The sequence below is a fragment of the Cyanistes caeruleus genome, chromosome 37 (genome assembly GCF_971803275.1).
Source record: "Cyanistes caeruleus chromosome 37, bCyaCae1.hap1.1, whole genome shotgun sequence".
In the NCBI taxonomy this organism is placed as follows: domain Eukaryota; kingdom Metazoa; phylum Chordata; class Aves; order Passeriformes; family Paridae; genus Cyanistes; species Cyanistes caeruleus.
Window position 1 is genome coordinate 1826201 of NC_141738.1, and position 19330 is coordinate 1845530.

The 19330-nt window shown below is 60.9% G+C and overlaps 2 protein-coding genes across 6 annotated transcripts; one reads left to right on the forward strand and one right to left on the reverse strand.

Annotated features, from left to right (window-relative positions):
- The first annotated feature begins 639 nt into the window (after window positions 1-639).
- On the forward strand, window positions 640-2931 carry TMEM256 (transmembrane protein 256). Its single transcript, XM_086871896.1, has 4 exons — window positions 640-889; window positions 972-1009; window positions 1089-1169; window positions 1853-2931. The coding sequence occupies exons 1-4, from the start codon at window positions 814-816 to the stop codon at window positions 1994-1996; spliced, it is 339 nt and encodes a 112-aa protein (XP_086728022.1). The 5' UTR covers window positions 640-813; the 3' UTR covers window positions 1997-2931.
- A 185-nt stretch (window positions 2932-3116) lies between these two features.
- On the reverse strand, window positions 3117-18186 carry SRRT (serrate, RNA effector molecule). 5 transcript variants are annotated; one of them, XM_086871756.1, is made up of 20 exons: window positions 18050-18186; window positions 17409-17528; window positions 17026-17151; window positions 16445-16600; window positions 15601-15789; window positions 13094-13263; window positions 11254-11423; window positions 10822-10938; window positions 10413-10506; window positions 9517-9728; window positions 9351-9412; window positions 8788-8866; window positions 8262-8513; window positions 7583-7774; window positions 7319-7472; window positions 6555-6748; window positions 5675-5834; window positions 4843-4935; window positions 4147-4252; window positions 3117-3277 (listed from the first exon to the last, which is right to left on the reverse strand). In XM_086871756.1, exons 2-20 carry the CDS (start codon window positions 17525-17527, stop codon window positions 3202-3204), a joined length of 2721 nt encoding a protein of 906 aa, XP_086727882.1. In that variant the 5' UTR covers window position 17528; window positions 18050-18186; the 3' UTR covers window positions 3117-3201. The 5 variants fall into 5 exon arrangements, with proteins under 5 accessions (XP_086727882.1, XP_086727881.1, XP_086727885.1 ...); XM_086871755.1 differs by lacking the exon at window positions 18050-18186 and adding an exon at window positions 17867-18021; XM_086871759.1 differs by lacking the exons at window positions 3117-3277; window positions 4147-4252; window positions 4843-4935; window positions 18050-18186 and adding an exon at window positions 17867-18020 and having other exon boundaries at window positions 5680-5834; window positions 7583-7856.
- Between the last annotated feature and the right edge of the window lie 1144 nt (window positions 18187-19330).

Sequence of the window (19330 nt, forward strand, 5' to 3'; positions counted from 1 at the left end):
GCCCTCATTCCCCCAAATCGTCTTCATCATCCTCATCCTCATCCCCATCATCTTCATCTTCATCATCCTCATCCCCATCATCTTCATCATCCTCATCTCCCTCATCCTCTTCATCTTCATCATCCTCATCCTCATCCCCATCCCCATCATCTTCATCTTCATCATCCTCATCCCCATCATCTTCTTCATCATCCTCCTCATCCTCATCTTCATCACCATCCTCATCTCCCTCATCCTCATCCTCATCCCCATCATCTTCATCTTCATCCTCCTCATCCCCATCCCCATTCCCATCCCCATTCCAATCCTCCTCCTCCTCCTCATCCTCATCTTCATCCCCCCGGACACTCGGGGGCTCTCGGGACCCTCCGGGAGGGGTTCGAGACCCCCCCGAGCCCCTTTGGGACCCCCCAAAATCCACTCGAGCCCTCCCCAAAAGCCCCCAGACCCCCCAAAACCCGCTCGGGAAGGGGTGGGGGGGAATTGGAGCCCCCCCCAGGACACCCAAACCCCCCCCAAACCCCCCAGGATCCCCCAAATCCCCCCCAGGACCCCCCAAATCCCCCCAGGACCCCCCAGATCCCCCCGGGACCCCCCAGGACCCCCCCAAATCCCCCCAAATCCCCCCGGGGGTCGCCGCCATCCCTCTCTCCTCCGCCAGGGGGCGCGCTACCCCCGCCGGGAGGCGGGACCGCCCTCTCGCGCTCCCATTGGTCACTCTCCCGTTTGATTGACGCTCGGCTCGCCCAATGGCAGGCGCGTCCGCGGCCGGAAGCGGCAGGCGCGGAAGCGGAAGCGGAAGCAGCGGAGGCAATGGCGGCGGCCTGGGGGAGGCTCGGGGCGCTCAGCGGAGCCGCCGCCGTGGCGGGCGCGGCCTACGGGGCCCACGGTGGGGCTGGGGGGGCCGGGGGGCGCGGGCCGGGGGATCCCGGGGGGTTTGGGGGGGTCCCTGACCCCCGTTCCCCCCTCAGGAATGCGCCGCAGCGACCGGGACGAGTATCAGAAAGAGGTGAGCGAGGAGGGGGGAGGAAAACAAAGGCGAAATCGTCCCCAAAAAATCCGGAATTCACCCCAAAAACCGCCCCCAGCTCTACGAGACCGCCAACCGCTTCCACCTCCTGCACAGCCTGGCGCTGCTGGCCGTGCCGCACTGCCGCCGCCCGCACCTGGTGAGCCCCGAAACCCCCTGAAATCACCCCAAAATCTCCCGAAATCACCCCAAAATCCCCCGAAATCACCCCAAAATCACCCCAAAATCCCCCGAAATCACCCCAAAACCCCCCGAATTTACCCCAAAACCCCCCGAATTCACCCCAAAATCCCCCGGATTCACCCCAAAACCCCCCGAATTCACCCCAAAATCACCTCAAAACCCCCGAATTCACCCCAAATCCCCCCAAATTCCCCTTTTTGCCCTCTCGGGACCCCTCAACCCCCCCAAAACCCCTCCAGATTTCCCCAAATCTTCTCCAGGACCCCCCCAAATCCCCTTTAACCCTACTTAAACCCTCAAATCCCCCCAAAATCCCCCTTTAAACCTCCCAAATCCCCCCTAAATCCCCCTGAATCCCCCCAAAATCCTCTTCCCCCTCCTTAAACCCCCAAATCCCCCTCAAACCCCCCAAATCCCCCTTAAACCCCCCAAATCCCCCTTAAACCCCTCGAATCCCCCCCAAAATCCTCATTAAACCCCTCGAATCCCCCTCAAATCCCCCCTAAACTCCTCCAATCCCCCCCAAATTCCCCCTAAACCCTTTCAAACCCCCCCAGATTTCCCCAAATTTCCCCAAATTCCCCCAAATCCCCCCAGATTTCCCCGAATTCCCCCCAACTCCCCCCAATTCCTCCCCAGGCCGGGTCGCTGCTGCTGGCGGGTTTGGGGCTCTTCTGTGCCCCCTTTTACTTCCACGGCCTCACCGGGGACCCCAAACTCAACCGGGCGGCGCCGCTGGGGGGGTCCCTGCTGATCCTGGGCTGGGCGGCCATGGCCCTCTAGGGACCCCAAAAACACCCAAAAACACCCCAAAATCACCCAAAACTGACCCAAACTGTCCCTGCTGATCCTGGGCTGGGCGGCCATGGCCCTCTAGGGACCCCAAAAACACCCAAAACTGACCCAAAATCACCCTGAAACACCCAAAACTGACCCAAACTGTCCCTGCTGATCCTGGGCTGGGCGGCCATGGCCCTCTAGGGACCCCAAAAACACCCTAAATCACCCCAAAATCACCCAAAACTGACCCAAAATCACCCAAAACTGTCCCTGCTGATCCTGGGCTGGGCGGCCATGGCCCTCTAGGGACCCCAAAAACACCCAAAACTGACCCAAAATCACCCTGAAACACCCCAAACTGACCCAAAATCACCCAAAAATGAACCAAAACTGACCCAAAACCACCTCAAAAAACCCCCAAACTGCCCCAAACCCACCGGGGGCGGCGGGAATCGCCTGAAAATCACTGGGGGGACCCCAAAAATCACTGGGGGGACCCCAGAAATCCCCCGGGGAGGGTGACGGGCATTTTGGGGGGAACTGAGGGGTTTTGGGGCTTTTACGGGGTTTTTATGTTTTTTAAGGGTTTTTTACGGGGTTTTGGGGTTTTTTACGGGGTTTTGAGGGGCCCGGGAGGGGCTGGAATCATTGGGACACACTGGGAGTGACCGGAAGTGGACACGGGGTCCCTGGGGGTGACCGGAAGTGGACAGCAGCACTGCCCGGGGGCGCTGCCCCTTTAAGAGCGGCGCTCTCGCGCCCTCGCCGCTGATTGGGCGCGGGAACCCAGTCACGCTTACGTCACTGCTGTTGCTGGGCGACAGCCAATGGCGGGCCGCTTTCCGTGCTCTCCGCATCCTGATTGGGCGAGCCTAAATCCCTCGCCGCTGATTGGCCGCTGCGCCGGAATTGAGAACCAATAAACGATCGATCTGCAATCCCGCCTTCATTACGTCAGGGGGGCGGGGCCTGGGGGGGCGCCGCCATCATTGCGCTCAAAAAAAACCCCAAAAGAAACCCGAAACTGCCCCAAAAAAACCCAAAAAAACCAAAACCGGCTCCGGAACTGCCCCAAAAACCCCGAATTTGCCCCAAAACCCCCGAAGTGGCCCCAGAACGGCCCCGGCGCTGAGGGAGCTCCTTTATTGGGGGGTCCGGGGGGCGGGGCCGTACAAACCGGGGGCGGGGCCGTATCAAAAGGGGCGGGGTCAGAAGAAATCCACGTCCTCGGGCGCGTCCAGGTCCCGGTACTCCACAATGGCCCGGGGGTCCCCCCGAACCATCCTGGGGGGGACAGCGGCGTCAGGAACCCCGAAAGCGACCCCAAAACCACCCAGGGACCCCAAAACAGCCAAAAACCCCAAAACTGACCCCAAAACAGACCCCAAAACCACCCAGGAACCCCAAAACAGCCAAAAACCCCAAAACTGACCCCAAAACCACCCAGGGACCCCAAAACAGCCAAAAACCCCAAAACTGACCCCAAAACACACCCCAAAACCACCCAGGGACCCCAAAACCCACCCAGGACCCCCAAACCCACCCCAAAAAGGGACCCCTCAATCCCCACCCCCCCGCAAAAGGGAGTGGTTCATCCCAGGGCTCTGGAACCCCCCCCAAACTGGGATGGGAACGCCCAAAATCGGGGTCAGACCCCCCGAAATCACCACAGGACCCCCAAAATCGGGTGGATTCCCCCAAATTCGGCTCAGGACCCTCCAAGGCCAACCCCCTTCCCCAATTTTGGGGTTTTCCCCCCATTTTCGGGGTCCCCAATCCCATTTTTGGGGTTTTTCCCCCCATTTTTGGGGTCCCCAATCCCAATTTTGGGGTTTTTCCCCCATTTTCAGGGTCCACAATCCCAATTCTGAAGTTCCCCCCCATTTTCAGGGGCCCCGATCCCAATTTTGGGGTTTTTCTCCCCGTTTTCGGGGTCCCCAATCCCATTTTCGGGGTTGTTCCCCCATTTTTGGGGTCTCCAATCCCAATTTTGGAGTTTTTCTCCCCGTTTTCGGGGTCCCCAATCCCAATTTTGGGGTTTTTCCCCCGTTTTTGGGGTCCCCAATCCCATTTTTGGTGTTTTTCCCCCATTTTCGGGGTCCCCGATCCCAATTTTGGGGTTTTTCTCCCCGTTTTCGGGGTCCCCCGCTCACCTGCTGCGGGGTTTGTTCAGGTACCCCCCCCCGGCCCCCCCCTGACCCCGGAAGGTTTCGTAGCTGCCGCGACCCCCGTAGGGCCCGGGGGGGTACGGGTGGGACCCTGCGGGGAAAAAGGGGTTAAAAACACCCAGAAACACCCCAAAACACCCCACAAACCCCCCAAAACCCCCAAAAACACCCCAAAAACACCCCAAAACACGCCAAAAACACCCCAAAACACCCCAAAACACCCCAAAAACACCCAAAAACACCCAAAAAACACCCCCAAAACACCCAGATCCACCCCAAAAACACCCAAAAATCCCCCAAAATTTCCCCTCAACATCCCCAAAATCCCCCAAAGTTTATCCCAAACCTCCCAAACTCCCCCAAACTCCCCCGAAACCCCCTTATTTATCCCAAACCTCCCCAAATTCCACCCAAAACGCCCCAAAATGCCCCAATATTCCCCAAAATCCCCCAAATCTCCCCGAAACCCCCTTATTTATCCCAAACCTCCCCAAATTTCGCCTGAAACGCCCCCAAATCCCCCGAAATCTCCCCAAAACCCCCCGTATTTATCCCAATCCCCCCCAAACCTCCCCAAATTTCACCCGAAACGCCCCGATTTTCCCCAAAACGCCCCGATTTTCCCCAAAATGCCCCAATTTTCCCCAATTTTCCCCGATTTTCCCCCAAGCCCCCCGGTACCTCCGTAGCCCAGCATGGGGGGCCGGGGGGTCCCGTAGGGCAGCAGCCCCTGCGGGGACTGGGGGGGGTACGGGAGCCCCCCCGGAGCCAGCCCTGGGGACAGGGGACAGACGGGTCACCATCACAGGGGGTCACCCGGGGTCACCCAGGGGTCACTCAGGGGTCACCCGGGGTCACAGGGGTCACCCGGGGGTCACCCGGGGTCACCCAGGGGTCACAGGGGTCACCCGGGGTCACCCGGGGGTCACAGGGGTCACCCGGGGTCACCCAGGGGTCACTCAGGGGTCACTCAGGGGTCACAGGGGTCACTCAAGGGTCACTCAGGGGTCACCCGGGGGTCACAGAGGTCACTCAGGGGTCACCCAGGGGTCACAGGGGTCACTCAAGGGTCACTCAGGGGTCAAAGGTCACTCGGGGTCACACAGGGTCACTCAGAGGTCACTCAGGGGTCACCAAAGTGTCCCCAAGGAACAATGAGGACGGCATGGCTGACACAGGTGACACACAGGTGACACAGAACTGACACAGGTGACACACAGGTGACACACAGGAGGTGACACAGGTGACACACAGGAGGTGACACAGAGGTGACAGGTGACACAGAGGTGACACAGGTGACACACAGGTGACACAGGTGACACACAGGTGACACTGACCGGCGTTGGGGCCCGCGGCGGGGCCGCCTTTGCCGCCCTCGGGCAGGGCCGGGCGCTTGGGTGACACACAGGTGACACACAGGTGACACACAGGAGGTGACACAGAGGTGACAGGTGAAACAGAGGTGACACAGGTGACACAGGTGACACACAGGTGACACAGAGGTGACACTGACCGGCGTTGGGGCCCGCGGCGGGGCCGCCTTTGCCGCCCTCGGGCAGGGCCGGGCGCTTGGGGTCCATCAGGAAATTGTTGAAGAACAAAACCTCCTTGCGCACGGCGCCCATCTTGTCCCCGTGCTTGTTAAAGATGTGCTTGCGCACGAACTCGGGGCCCTGGGGACAGCGGGGGACATCGGGGGACATTGGGGACAGCCAGGGGACATCGGGGGACATTGGGGGATCAGGGACAGCCAGGGGACATTGGGGACATCGGGGTCACACAGCCCCATCTTGTCCCCGTGCTTGTTAAAGATGTGCTTGCGCACGAACTCGGGGCCCTGGGGACAGCAGGGGACATTGGGGGACATTGGGGACAGCCAGGGGACATCGGGGGACATTGGGGACATCGGGGTCACACAGCCCCATCTTGTCCCCGTGCTTGTTAAAGATGTGCTTGCGCACGAACTCGGGGCCCTGGGGACATCGGGGGACATTGGGGACATCAGGGGACATCGGGGGATCAGGGACAGCCAGGGGACATCGGGGGACATTGGGGACATCGGGGTCACACAGCCCCATCTTGTCCCCGTGCTTGTTAAAGATGTGCTTGCGCACGAACTCGGGGCCCTGGGGACAGCGGGGGACATTGGGGACATTGGGGACAGCCAGGGGACATCAGGGACATTGGGGGACATCGGGGGATCAGGGACAGCCAGGGGACATTGGGGACATCAGGGACATTGGGGGATCCAGGGGACATCGGGCTTGGGGGATTGACCCTCCAGTGTCCCCAGGTGTCCCCAGGTGTCCCCAGGGTGTCCCCAATGATCCTGGGATGTCCCCAGGGTGTCCCCAATGCCCCCAGGGTGTCCCCAATGTCCCCAGTGTCCCCACCTTGAACTTCTTGCCGCTGAGGGGACACAGCCACTTGTCCTTGCCCAGCTCCTGGGTGTTGGCGCTGACGAATTTCTCCAGCTCCTGCTCGGGGTCCTTGCGGCCGAGGCGCTGCGCCTCCTCCTCGGGCACCGCGCCGGGGCCGGCCAGCAGCGGGGCCAGCCGGGCCTCGAAACCGCGCTGCCACTCGGCCACTGCCCGCAGGGGACACCGGGGTCACCGGGAGTGACCAAAACCCCCCGGGCCTCGAAACCGCGCTGCCACTCGGCCACTGCCCGCAGGGGACACCGGGGTCACCGGGAGTGACAAAAACCCCCCAAAACTGACCAAAACGGGGTGAAAATGGGATTTTGGGGTCACCCAAAATCGAGGAGCGGGGCCAGCCGGGCCTCGAAACCGCGCTGCCACTCGGCCACTGCCCGCAGGGGACACCGGGGTCACCGGGAGTGACAAAAACCCCCCAAAACTGACCAAAACGGGGTGAAAATGGGATTTTGGGGCTCACCTTTACCATAGGACACACAGCTGGATTTGAGGAGGTTTTGGGGTGGTTCAGGGTTATTTTGGGGTGGTTTTGGGGCGGTTTTGGGGGTTTCCGGGGTGGTTTTGGGGGTTTTGGGGCGGTTTTGGGGTGGTTTTGGGGGTTTTTGGGGTGGTTTTGGGGTGGTTTGGGGGTGGTTTTGGGGGTTTTCGGGGTGGTTTTGGGGGTTTTTGGGGTGGTTTTGGGGTGGTTTTGGGGCGGTTTTGGGGTTTCCGGGGCTCACCTTCGCCGTGGGACACGCGGTTGGGGGGCAGCGGGCCCCGCACGTGGATGATGCCGCACCTGTTGGGCATCTCGTCCTCGTTGGGGTACTCGGAGGTGTTGTAGTAATCGACCGAGTGCACGATGCGCAGGTACAGCAGCAGCCGGTCCAGCACCTGCCACAGCCAGGGGACACTGGGGACGCTGGGGACAGCCAGGGGACAGCCAGGGGACAGCCAGGGGACAGGGACACGCTCGGGGTGGCAGAGAGGGGACGCGGCCCCACCTTGAGCAGTTTCTCGTCGCGCTCCACGGTGACCTCGGCCGGGTTGGCCTCGCGCGCCGCGTCCTCGGCCGGCGCCGCGCCCTGGCCCTGGCCCTGGCCCTGGGCCTGGCCCTGCCCCAGCAGCTCCTCCTCCTCCGCGCTCACCTCCTCGATCAGGTAATCGGTGATGTGCCGCAGCACGGGGTTCTGCGCCTGGGGACGGCGTGGGGACAGCGTTGGGGACACTGGGGACACTGGGGACACTGGGGATGTGCCGCAGCACCGGGTTCTGCGCCTGGGGACGGCGTGGGGGACACAGGTGACACTGGGGACAGTGCTGGGGACACTGGGGACAGCACAGGGGACACGGGGGACACTGGGGACAGCACAGGGGACACTGGGGACAGCGCTGGGGACACTGGGGACAGCGCTGGGGACACTGGGGACAGCACAGGGGACACTGGGGACACTGGGGAGAGCACTGGGGACAGCGTTGGGGACACTGGGGACACCCTGCAGGACACTGGGGACACTGTGACACCATGGGGACAGTGTTGGGGACACTGGGGACACCCTGCAGGACCCCAGGGGACACTGGGGACACCCTGCAGGACACTGGGACACCATGGGGACACCCTGCAGGACCCCGGTGTCCCCCCGGTGTCCCCCCCATGTCCCCCCGGTGTCCCCCCCGGCTCACCCCGGGCTCCGTGGCGGGCGGGGGCTCGGGGTCCCCGGCGCCGTCCCCGCCGTCCCCGGGGGTCTCCGGCGCCGCGGCCGCCGCGCCCGGGGGGCTCCAGAGCCGCGCCCGCGCGTCCAGGGCCTGCACCAGCCGCGCCGCCAGCTTGATGTCGTGGCGCACCACGGGCCGGTGCTGCGTCAGCCCCGACACGTTCCGCACCCGCCGCGTCAGGTCCCGGTTCACGCCGGGGCTCAGCTCGCACTCCCGCAGCTGGGAACCCAAAATCATCCCAAAATCCATCAGATTCACCCCAAAATCATCCCAGATTCACCCCAAAATCATCCCAAATACACCCCAAAATCCAGCCCCCAAAATCCATCAGATTCACCCCAAAATCATCCCAAATTCACCCCAAAATCATCCCAAATACACCCCAAAATCCAGCCTGGGTCACGCCAGGGCTCAGCTCGCACTCCCGCAGCTGGGAAATCCCAAAATCATCCCAAAATCCCTCAAATCCACCCCAATTTGCCCCAAAACGCACCCGGATGTTCTGCAGGCTCCAGCAAATCTCCTTGATGTTCACGCTGCGGTCAAAGGTCACCCAGCCCCTCCTGAAGAACCTGAGAGAGGAAAACAACATTTGTGAGCCCCAAAAACCCCAAAAATCCACCCAAAATCCCCCCCAAATCCACCCAGCCCCTCCTGAAAAACCTGAGAGAGGAAAACAACATTTGTGAGCCCCAAAAACCCCAAAAATCCACCCAAAATCCCCCCCAAATCCCCCAGAACTGCCCCAAATCCCCCTGAACTGCCCCCAAATCCCCCAAAACTCCCCCAAATCCCCCCAAAACTCCCCCAAATCCCCCCAAAACTCCCCCAAATCCCCCAGAACTCCCCCAAATCCCCCTGAACTGCCCCCAAATCCCCCAAAACTCCCCCAAATCCCCCAGAACTCCCCCAAATCCCCCAGAACTGCCCCAAATCCCCCTAAACTCCCCCAAATCCCCCTGAACTGCCCCAAATCCCCCAGAACTGCCCCAAATCCCCCCCAAATCCCCCCAAATCCCCCCAAATCCCCCTGAACTCCCCCAGATCCCCCCTCACCTCCTCTCGGGCTGCGGCTCCGACAGCGCCACGCGCATGAAGCCGGGGTAGCGCTTGCAGAGCTGGGGGGGGGCACAGGGGGCGTTTCTGGGGGGGCTCTCGGGGGGCTCCCAGCCCCTCCCCGGGGGCTCCCGGCCCCTCCCCGCGCCCCCCGCCCCTCACCCACCGCCACGATCTCGGCCTGCGCGATGTTGGGCGCGATGTTGCGCATGAACAGCGAGCACGTCTTGTGCAGCGGCCGCGGCTTCGGCTCGGGGGCGCCCCCCGGGACCCCCCCCGGGACCCCCTCCTTGCCCTTCTGGGGGGGGGAGGGGGCGGCCGTGGGGGGAGGGGTCCCGGCCTCGTCCTGGGCGTGGCCTTTGTCCTCCTTGGGCTCCTCTGGATGGGGGCGGGGTGGGGGGGGGGGGACACAGGCTGGGGTCAGAGGGGACACCCCAAAAACACGGCAGAGACCCGCCCCAAAATCCCCAACCCCCCCCCAGAGACCCCAATCCCCCCCAGAGACTCCAAACCCCCCCAGAAACCCCAACCCCAAACCCCCCCAGAGACCCCAACCCCCCCGAGACCCCAATCCCAAACCCCCTCAGAGACCCCAAACCCCCCAGAAACCCCAAACCCCCTCAGAGACCCCAAACCCCCCAGAAACCCCAATCCCAAACCCCCTCAGAGACCCCAATCCCCCCCAGAGACCCCAAACATCCCCCCAGTCCCCCCCCCAAGACCTCAGGGATGCCCCCAACCCAAAGAACACACCCCAAAACCCCCGGAATGGCCCCCCATGTTCCCTCATGGACCCGCCAGGCCCCTCTCTGTGCCCTCTATCCCCTCTTCTGTGTCCCCACCTCGCTGTCCCTGTCCCCTGTGCCCCCTGTCCCCTCTCCGTGTCCCCCCGCTGTCCCCTGTCCCCTCTCCGTGTCCCCTCGCTGTCCCCTGTCCCCTCTCCGTGTCCCCTCGCTGTCCCTGTCCCCTCTCCGTGTCCCCTCTCCGTGTCCCCTGTCCCCTCTCCGTGTCCCCCCTCGCTGTCCCCTGTCCCCTCTCCGTGTCCCCTCGCTGTCCCCTCACCGTCCTTGCCCGGGGCTCGCCGTGTCCCCCCCTCGCTGTCCCCGCTGTCACTGTCCCCGTCCTCGCTGTCCCGGCTGCGCTGGCGCGGCCGCCCCTGCAGGGACAGCGGGGGGGGGCGGGGCGTCAGGGGGCGTGGCCAGGGCGAAAGGGGTGGGGCTTAAAGTGATTTAATGAGTATGGGAGGAGCCTATAGGGTGCCTGAAGGGGAGGGGCCTTTAAAGGGGCGTGGCTTGTGTAGAAGGGAGGTGCTTCCCATAGGGTGGGGAGGGATGTGGTTCGTTAGAAAGGGGTGTGGCTCGTTATGAGTTGGCGTGGTTAATGAAAAGGGGTGGGGCCTCATCAGCATTACTGGAGGAATGCAGGGGTGGAGGTTTGGGGGGTGTGGTCATTTGGGGGAGTGTCCACATACCTTGGCCCCGCCCTCCTTGTCACCGTCCTCAGCCTTGGGCCCTTTGTCTGGGCCCTCCTCCTCTTCATCTGGCCCCGCCCCCGCTGCAGGCTCCGCCCCTGGCTCCGCCCCTTCGGCCTGTGGTGGGGGGGTGTGTCAAAGAGGACCCCAAAGGACGAAAGGAATCCCAAAGAACCCCAAAAACAGACCTCGAAAAACACTCCAGGAGGCAACAAAGGACCCCAAAATAGCCCTAGGGGGCCTTAAAAGAGACCGTGGGCACCCCAAAAGACCCCAAGGTGACCCTAAAGAACCCCCTGAGAATAAAAGCAAACTTGAAAAATCCCCTCAGGGAACCCCAGAAAAGACCACAAGGACCAAAGGAACTCCAGCAGACACCAAAATTCCCCAGGGAACCCCTAAAATTCCCCAGGGAACCCCCAAGCCCCCGACCTTGGTGCTGTCATCGCCATCGGGCCGCTCTGTGGGGCCTTTCCCAGGGGGCTCCGGTGGCCGCGGCTCCTCCTTTTTGGGGCCTTCGGCCTTTTCCGTCCGCTCCTCCTCCTCCTCCTGCTCCAGGATCCGCAGGTCGTGCTCCGTACCCCCTTCCATCTTAATCACCGCTGGAAAACACAGAAAACAGCAGGAACAAACACCAACAGCAAGGTTAAAAACACCCCAAAAACGGGTCGGAAATTCCTGAAAATAGGATTAGAAACTGAGAGGGGGAAGGATCCTTTCTCCCTCTCCATCTTAATCATTGTTGAAAATGGGGGGAAAACGTGAAAATTGAGGAAAAAAAATCAAAACCGGGTGAAAAAAAATCTCAAAAATTGGCTTTGAAGGACCGAAAGACAGGTAACAACCCCATGAGAATAGGCTAAACATACCTGAAATTGGAATAAAAACATCTGGAATTGTATCAGAGCACTCCGAAATGGGTGTCCCCTCATGACCTCCCTCCACATCATTCGCTCACATTTCCTGCCTTTTTCCCTCCTCACACTTTCCTGCTTTTTTCTCCCCTCACTTTCCTTTTTCCCCCTCACATAATCCTGCCTTTTTCTCCCCTCAAATTCTCCTGTCTTTTCCTCCCCTCACACTTTCCCGCCTTTTTTCCCCCTCACAGTTTCCCGCCTTTTTCTCACCTCACACTCTCCTGCCTTTTTCTCCCCTCACACTCTTTCCCCCCCCTCACTTTCTGACCTTCTCCTGTCACTTTCTGGCCTTTTTCTCCTGTCACTTTCTGGCCTTTTTCTCCTGTCACTTTCCTGTCTCCTTCTCCTGTCACTTTCCTGCCTTTTTCTACTCTCACTTTCCTTTTTCCCCCCTCACACTCTCCTGCCCTTTTTTCCCCTCACACTGTCCTGCCTTTTTCCCCCCCTCACACTCTCCTGCCTTTTTCCCCCCCTCACACTCTCCTGCCTTTTTCCCCCCCTCACACTCTCCTGCCTTTTTCTCCCCTCGCACTCTTTTTCCCCCTCTCTTTCCTACCTTCCTCTCCTCTCACTTTGCTGCCTTTTTCTCCTCTCACTTTCCTTTTTCCCCCCTCACACTGTCCTGCCTTTCTCTCCCCCAACACTCTTTTCCCCCCCTCACTTTCCTACCCTCTTCTCCTGTCCCTTCCCTGCCTTTTGTTCCCCTTACATTCTCCTTTTCCCCCCTCACACTTCCCTGCCTTTTTCTCGCCTTACATTCTCCTTTTTCCCCCCTCACACTTCCCTGCCTTTTTCTCCCCTCATGCTTTCCCGCCCTTTTTTCCCCCTCACACTTCCCTGCCTTTTTCTCCCCTCACGCTTTCCCGCCCTTTTCTCCCCTCACACCTTCCCGCCTTTTTCTCCCCTCACACTCTCCTGCCCTTTCCTCCCCTCAGTGCTTCTGTTTTCAGTAACTCTGGTTACATGGATTGAAAACCTCCAAAAATATGTAAAAAACTCAGGGAAACAAGTTAAGAACACCCAAAAACGGGTCAGGAAACACAGAAATGGGGAAGAAACACACAAGAATTGGTCGGAAACCCCGAAGACAACCCTGAAGAACAGGTCAGAAATGTTTCTGGGGGACCAGGAACACTTTAAGGGATTTTTCTGGAGTGCCAGGGAGGGATTGCCGGGATGTCAGGGATATTTTTGGAACATCAGGAAGGAACTTTGGGGTGGCCTCTGTGGCTGTAAGCAGTGATTCGGAGTGTCGGGGGGTAATTCCCTTGGTATTTCCAGGCTGCCACCACCAGCGGGTGCCTCCGAGGGCTCTGAGAGGAGTTTTTGGGATACCAGGGATGCTTTTGGGGTACCTGCGTCGAGGGTTTTGATGATTTGGGGGGCACGGTCGATGTCCAGGAGCAGGTTGTCGAACCAGCCGTGCTCCCAGAGGTAGAGGAAGACCCCGAGGCGGTTCCTGAGGGCGGCCTGGGCCTCCTGCTGCCGCTTCCCGGCCTCATCCGGGTGGTACTTGGAGCGGAACCTGGGAATCGGGGGAAAAACAGGGAGAAACGGGAAAAGCGGGGCTCAGGGGGCTGCTCACAACCCCCTGGGCCCGCAGGGTTATGGAGGGGCACCCCCGAATCGGGGATTTTGGGGAGGGGGAGCCCAGTTTGGAGTGTCTGGGAAGGGAAGGGAACCCTCGGTCTGACACAAGCGGGGATGGGGAAAATCCTGAATTGGGGAGGGGGACTCCGGGTCTTGGGGATTTGGGGGAGACCCCAAATTTACAGGGGAACCCCGAGTCTGGTACAAATGGAGGGCGGGGACCCCCAGTGACCCCAAAACTGGGGGAGATCGGAGACCCCTCAGAGGGGCTTTAGGTTTTGGGGGATTTCTGCTGCTCTAAGGTGAGCTCAGGGTCTTTTGGGGGGATTTTTGGGGCAGTTTCTACGCTGCTTTGGGTGATATTTCGAAGGTGTTTTCAGAGGTGCTTTGAGGCGTTTTCAGGAATTTTTGGAGGGCTTTTCAGCTCTCGGGAATGTTTCAGGTGTGGTTTTTCTATGGTTTCAAGACTTTTGGCACGTTTTTGGCACGTTCTGGGCTGGTTTTGAGGCTCTCCTGAGAGCATTTTTGGGGCTGCTTTGAGACATTTGCAGGGATGTTTTTAGAAACGTTTCTTGCATTTTTGGGGGTGTTTTTCAACATCTGTGAAATATGTATTTGTGATTTTTAGAAGTTCTCAGATACACTTTGCGGTGATTTCACATTATTTTGAGAGTACTTTGGGCACCTTTTCAGAGTGTTTTTGGAAGCTTTTGGGGGTGTTTTGACACGTTTTTGGTGTGGTTTGGGGGGGACTTTCAGGAGCGTTTCTGTCTGTTTCTGGGGTGTTTGGAAGTGCTTTTTGAGGGCGTTTTCAGGGTTTCCTGGGTGGTTTTGGGGCGTTTCTGGGCATTCTGAGACGTTTTGGGGTGGTTCTGAGCTGTTTCTGGGGTCTTTGAGGGCGTTCCGAGGTGTTCCAGGTGGTGTCAGGTGTCCCGTGGGGTTTTGGGGGGGGGGTCCATACCTACACTCGCCGCGAGCGTCGCCGTCCGCCGGGCCCCGAAAACTGCGGCGATTTTAAAACCCCGGCCCCGAAATCGGCCGCTTTTTTTGGCACAAACCCCCCCAAAAATAAAACAACAAAGGTCCCTGGCTGCGTCCTGCACTGTGACCTCGCCGCATTGTGCGCGGCCCCGCCCTCTCTGCCTGCCCCGCCCGGCGGCTCCGCGGCTCCCGAGGGCGCTGGGAGAGAAGGGAAGCGTTAAATCTGGAGAGAGCCCAAAAATCCACCCCAAATCCACCCCAAACCCGGCTCCCGAGGGCGCTGGGAGAGAAGGGAAGCGTTAAATCTGGAGAGAGCCCAAAAATCCACCCCAAATCCACCCCAAACCCCGACCTGAGCGACCCCACAGGGCAGGGGTAGGGGGAGACACCCCCCCCCCGCCCCCCCACTTTGAGTTTGGGGAAGATTTTTGGGGTCCAGAATTGTTTTTTTGGAATTGGAGCATTTTTTGGGGGAATGAAAGTATTTTTGGGATGCAGACACTGCTTTGGAAATCCAGAATTCTGTTTCGGAATTACAGAATTTTTCTTTTTTAAGGGCAGATTTTTTTGGGGAGGGTTACCCATTTTTTGGGGGAGATACAGGAATTTTCTGGGACACAATTTTTTTTTGGTTGCAGATTCTCTTTTGGGTATTTTTTCAGTGTCCCTTCTAAAACGCAAATGTGTTCCAAATTTTAAATTTTTTTAACTGCATCAAATCTTTTGGACGCAAATTGTTTATTATATGCACAGCTCTTCTTAAAGAACGCTTTATAGTGAGCTGTGCCAAGTTTCTTTCAATTCTTATTTTCCACACAAAACTCTTCCAAGTGCACTCAATTTTATTTCTGCATCTTTTCCAGAATAACATTTTTCTGGACTGCCAATTTTTTCTTTCTAATTTTTATTTTTCTTTTAAACCCCAATTTTTTTCTGCCACCCAAATCTTTGAACCCCATTTTTTTCTTTCTGGACCCCAAACTTTCCCGAGGCACAGCATTATCTCTGCAACACCCTTTTTTTCCCAAACGCCAATTGTGGGGTTAATTTTTTTTTTTAAAGAATTCTAATTATTCCTGGGAGCACCCCTGCTTTCCTTGGCCTGCCAACCCTTTTTTGGGGCGCCGTTTCTCAGGGAATACGCCCATTTTTGGGGAAAACACCCTTTTTTTGGGGGGAACACGCGTCCTTCCGGACCCCCGCTCTCCCAGAACGCAGCGGCGATTTTGGGAAGGCAAAGCGCTTTTTGGGGGGGCGTGCAGCACATCCCCACCGCCCCCCCGGCACGTACCACTCCTCGTCCTTGTGCGCCAGGAAGAATTCCTGCAGCTGCTGCCGGCGGAAATCCAGCTTGTAGTCGTTGTAGCGCTTCACCGCCTCCGTCTCGTCCACGGCGTCGTCCAGAGACAGCAGGAACTCCTTGAAGCTCTTCATCACCGGGGGGGCCATGCCCAGGTCCACCTCCGCGATGGTGCCCAGCCTGGGGGGTCACAGCGGGGCCTGGGGTCACCACGGGGTCACCACGGGGCACTTTGGGGTCAGTCTGGGGCACTTTGGGGTCACCACAGAGCACTTTGGGGTCAGTCTGGGGTAATTTGGGGTCATTATTTGGGATTTCCATCACCGGGGGGGCCATGCCCAGGTCCACCTCCGCGATGGTGCCCAGCCTGGGGGGTCACAGCGGGGCCTGGGGTCAGCCTGGGGTCACCACGGGGCACTTTGGGGTCACCATGGGGCAGTTTGGGGTCACCACAGGGCACTTTGGGGTCACCCTGGGGCAGTTTGGGGTCAACATCAGGGGGTTTGAGGTGATGACAGAAGAATTCGGGGTTGTTGTTGGGGGCTTTGGGGATCCCGAGTGTGATTTTGGGGTGATTTGTGGGGTTTTTGGGGCTCACCTGGCCTGGATGGGCAGCAGCTGGTGCTGCAGGTGCCGGGTCAGTTTTTGGGGTGATTTGTGGGGTTTTTGGGGCTCACCTGGCCTGGATGGGCAGCAGCTGGTGCTGCAGGAGCCGGGTCAGTTTTTGGGGTGATTTGTGGGGTTTTTGGGGCTCACCTGGCCTGGATGGGCAGCAGCTGGTGCTGCAGGAGCCGGGTCAGTTTTTGGGGTGATTTGTGGGGTTTTTAGGGCTCACCTGGCCTGGATGGGCAGCAGCTGGTGCTGCAGGAGCTGGTGCTGCATCTCGTGGGGGCCCCAGGGAGTCTGGGGGGGGCCGTAGGTGGGGCCGGCCCCGCCCCCGCTGTAGGGCAGCTCGTAGCCACTGTGGTAGGGGTCAGTGCCGTGGTCATCCCTGCGGCCACAGGGGACAGCGGTCAGTGTGGGGTTTGGGGGTCACTGTGGGGTTTGGGGGGTCAGGGGTCAGTGCCGTGGTCATCCCTGCGGCCACAGGGGACAGCGGTCAGTGCGGTCAGTGTGGGGTTTGGGGGTCAGTGTGGGGTTTGGGGGTCAGGGGTCAGTGCCCTGGTCATCCCTGTGGCCACAGGGGGGTCAGCGAGGCCGTGGAACGGCCACTCCGGGGTCATCTCCGAGGAAAAATCCGGCAGATTTGGTGTTTATTTGGGGGGTTTTGGGGGGGTCTCTCACCAGTCCCTGCGCAGCCGTTTCTGGGGGGTTTTGGGGTGGATTTGGGGGGTTTTGGGGTCTCTCACCGGTCCCTGCGCAGCCGTTTCTGGGGGGTTTGGGGTGGATTTGGGGGGTTTTGGGGGGGTCTCTCACCAGTCCCTGCGCAGCCGTTTCTGGGGGGGGCTCAGCTCGTGCCGGGGGGGTGAGAACCGTTCCCGCCGAGTCCGGTCGTAGTCCCGGTAATCCCGGCTGCGCCGCTCCCGGCCCCGCTCCCAGTCCCTGCACGGGGTCAGCCGGGCATCAGGGACCCGCCAGTGCCCCCAGCCCCCAAACTGGGGTAAACTGGGCAGCAGGGACCCCCCAGTGCCCCAAACTGGGGTAAACTGGGCAGCAGGGACCCCCCAGTGCCCCCAAACTGGGGTAAACTGGGATCACTGGACCCCTCCCAGTGCCCCCAGCCCTTCCCAGTCCCTCTCTGGTCACTCCGGCCCCTCTCTGGTCACTCCGGCCCCTCTCTGGCCACTCCGGCCCCTCACCGGTCACTCCAGTCGTCCCTCCTCCTCTCGTCCCTCTCCCTGGACCGGTCGTAGTCGCTCCGTTCCCGCCGGAATTTGTCCCTGCGGCGCCGGTCGTACTCGTCATCGCTGTCCCCCATCCTGAGGGGACACCGGGGGTCACGGCGGGGACGGGGGCGCCGGGACCCCCCAGGCCGACCCCCAGAACCCAACTGAGGCCTTCCCAACGCCCCCAGACCCCCGGGACCCCCAAAGCCCCCATCCCATCACCCTCCGCAGCCTCCGGGTGCCCCCAGACCCCCCAAATCCCCTCAGGCCCCCCCATCCCGTGATCCTTTGCGGCCTCCCGCAGGCCCCGACCCCCCCCCAACCCCCGCCCCCCCCCCGGCCTTGACCCCCCCCTCGCCCATCGCAGCCCCCCCGGTGACGTCACGCCTTCCATCCGTGACGTCACGCGGGGACCCCCCCCCTCCCCGGACCTGCCCGCGCGGTCCCGGCCCCGCGCGCGGCTGCCCGCTCGCTTCCGGCCCGCGCCGGCAGGAAGTGACGTCCGGCGGCGCCGCCAAAGCGGCGGGACGGGGGCGGGAGGACGGCGGCGGCCGCTCCGGGCGCCTGGGAGGACCGCGCCGCTTCTCGCCCGTGCGCGCCCGCCGGGGTTTTACCCGCGGCGGCGCCGGTAGGAAGGAGCCGCAGGAGCCGCCCAGGCCGCGCTCGGCGCTCGCGGCGGGTCCCGGGGGCGGCGCGGCCGCGCGCGCTCCTCTCTATGGTGGCGGGGGCCGCTCTGGCCGCGCCCCGGGGGAGCTCGCGCTGCCGCCGCTCCCGCGCTCCCATTGGCCGCCGCTCCCGCGCGCGCGCGGGCCCCGCCCCTGCCCCGGCGCCGCCATCTTCTCCGCGCGCGTCACGTGACGCGGGGCCGCCGCCATTTTGTCTCGCAGGGCTCCGCGCAGGCGCAGAGCGGCTCTGGAGGCCGCCCTGGGCGCCGCCATTGTGCCAGTGCCCTCACAGTGCTCCCAGTAACATCCCAGTGTCACCCCAGTGCTCCCAGTAAACTCACAGTGTCACCCCAGTGCTCCCAGTAACCCCCCAGTGCCCTCCCAGTGCTCCCAGTAACCCTCTGGGATCACCCCAGTGCTTCCAGTAAACTCACAGTGCCCTCCCAGTGCTCCCAGTAACCCCCCAGTGTCACCCCAGTGCTCCCAGTAACATCCCAGTGTCACCCCAGTGCTCCCAGTTAACTCACAGTGCCCTCCCAGTGCTCCCAGTAACCCCCCAGTGCCCTCCCAGTGCTCCCAGTAACCCCCCAGTGTCACCCCAGTGCTCCCAGTAACATCCCAGTGTCACCCCAGTGCTCCCAGTAAACTCACAGTGTCACCCCAGTGCTCCCAGTAACCCCCCAGTGCCCTCCCAGTGCTCCCAGTAACCCCCAAGAACACTGGAACGCCTGTAAGGATTGGTGACACCCCGGTACTGGTTTGTACTGGTTCTTTACTGGTTCAGAGAGGCCCGTACTGGTTTGTACTGGTTTGTACTGGTTTGTACTGGTTTGTACTGGTTTGTACTGGTTTGTACTGGTTCCCTACACTCGGTTACTGCAGTAACTCCACTCTCAGCCTCCTCCCAGTCACCCCCAGTTCCCCCAGTACCCCCAAATCCCTCCCCAGACCCATTTAACCCCACACCAGCGCCCCCCAGTTCCCCCCCAGACCCATTTCAGCCCCCCCAGACCCATTTCAGCCCCCCCAGTTCCCCCCCAGTCCCCCCCAGCTCCCCCCCAGACCCATTTCAGCCCCCCAGACCCATTTCAGTCTCCCCCAGACCCATTTCAACCCCCCCAGACCCATTTCAGGCCCCCCCAGTTCCCCCCCAGTCCCCCCCAGCTCCCCCCCAGACCCATTTCAGCCCCCCCAGTTCCCCCCCAGACCCATTTCAGCCCCCCCAGACCC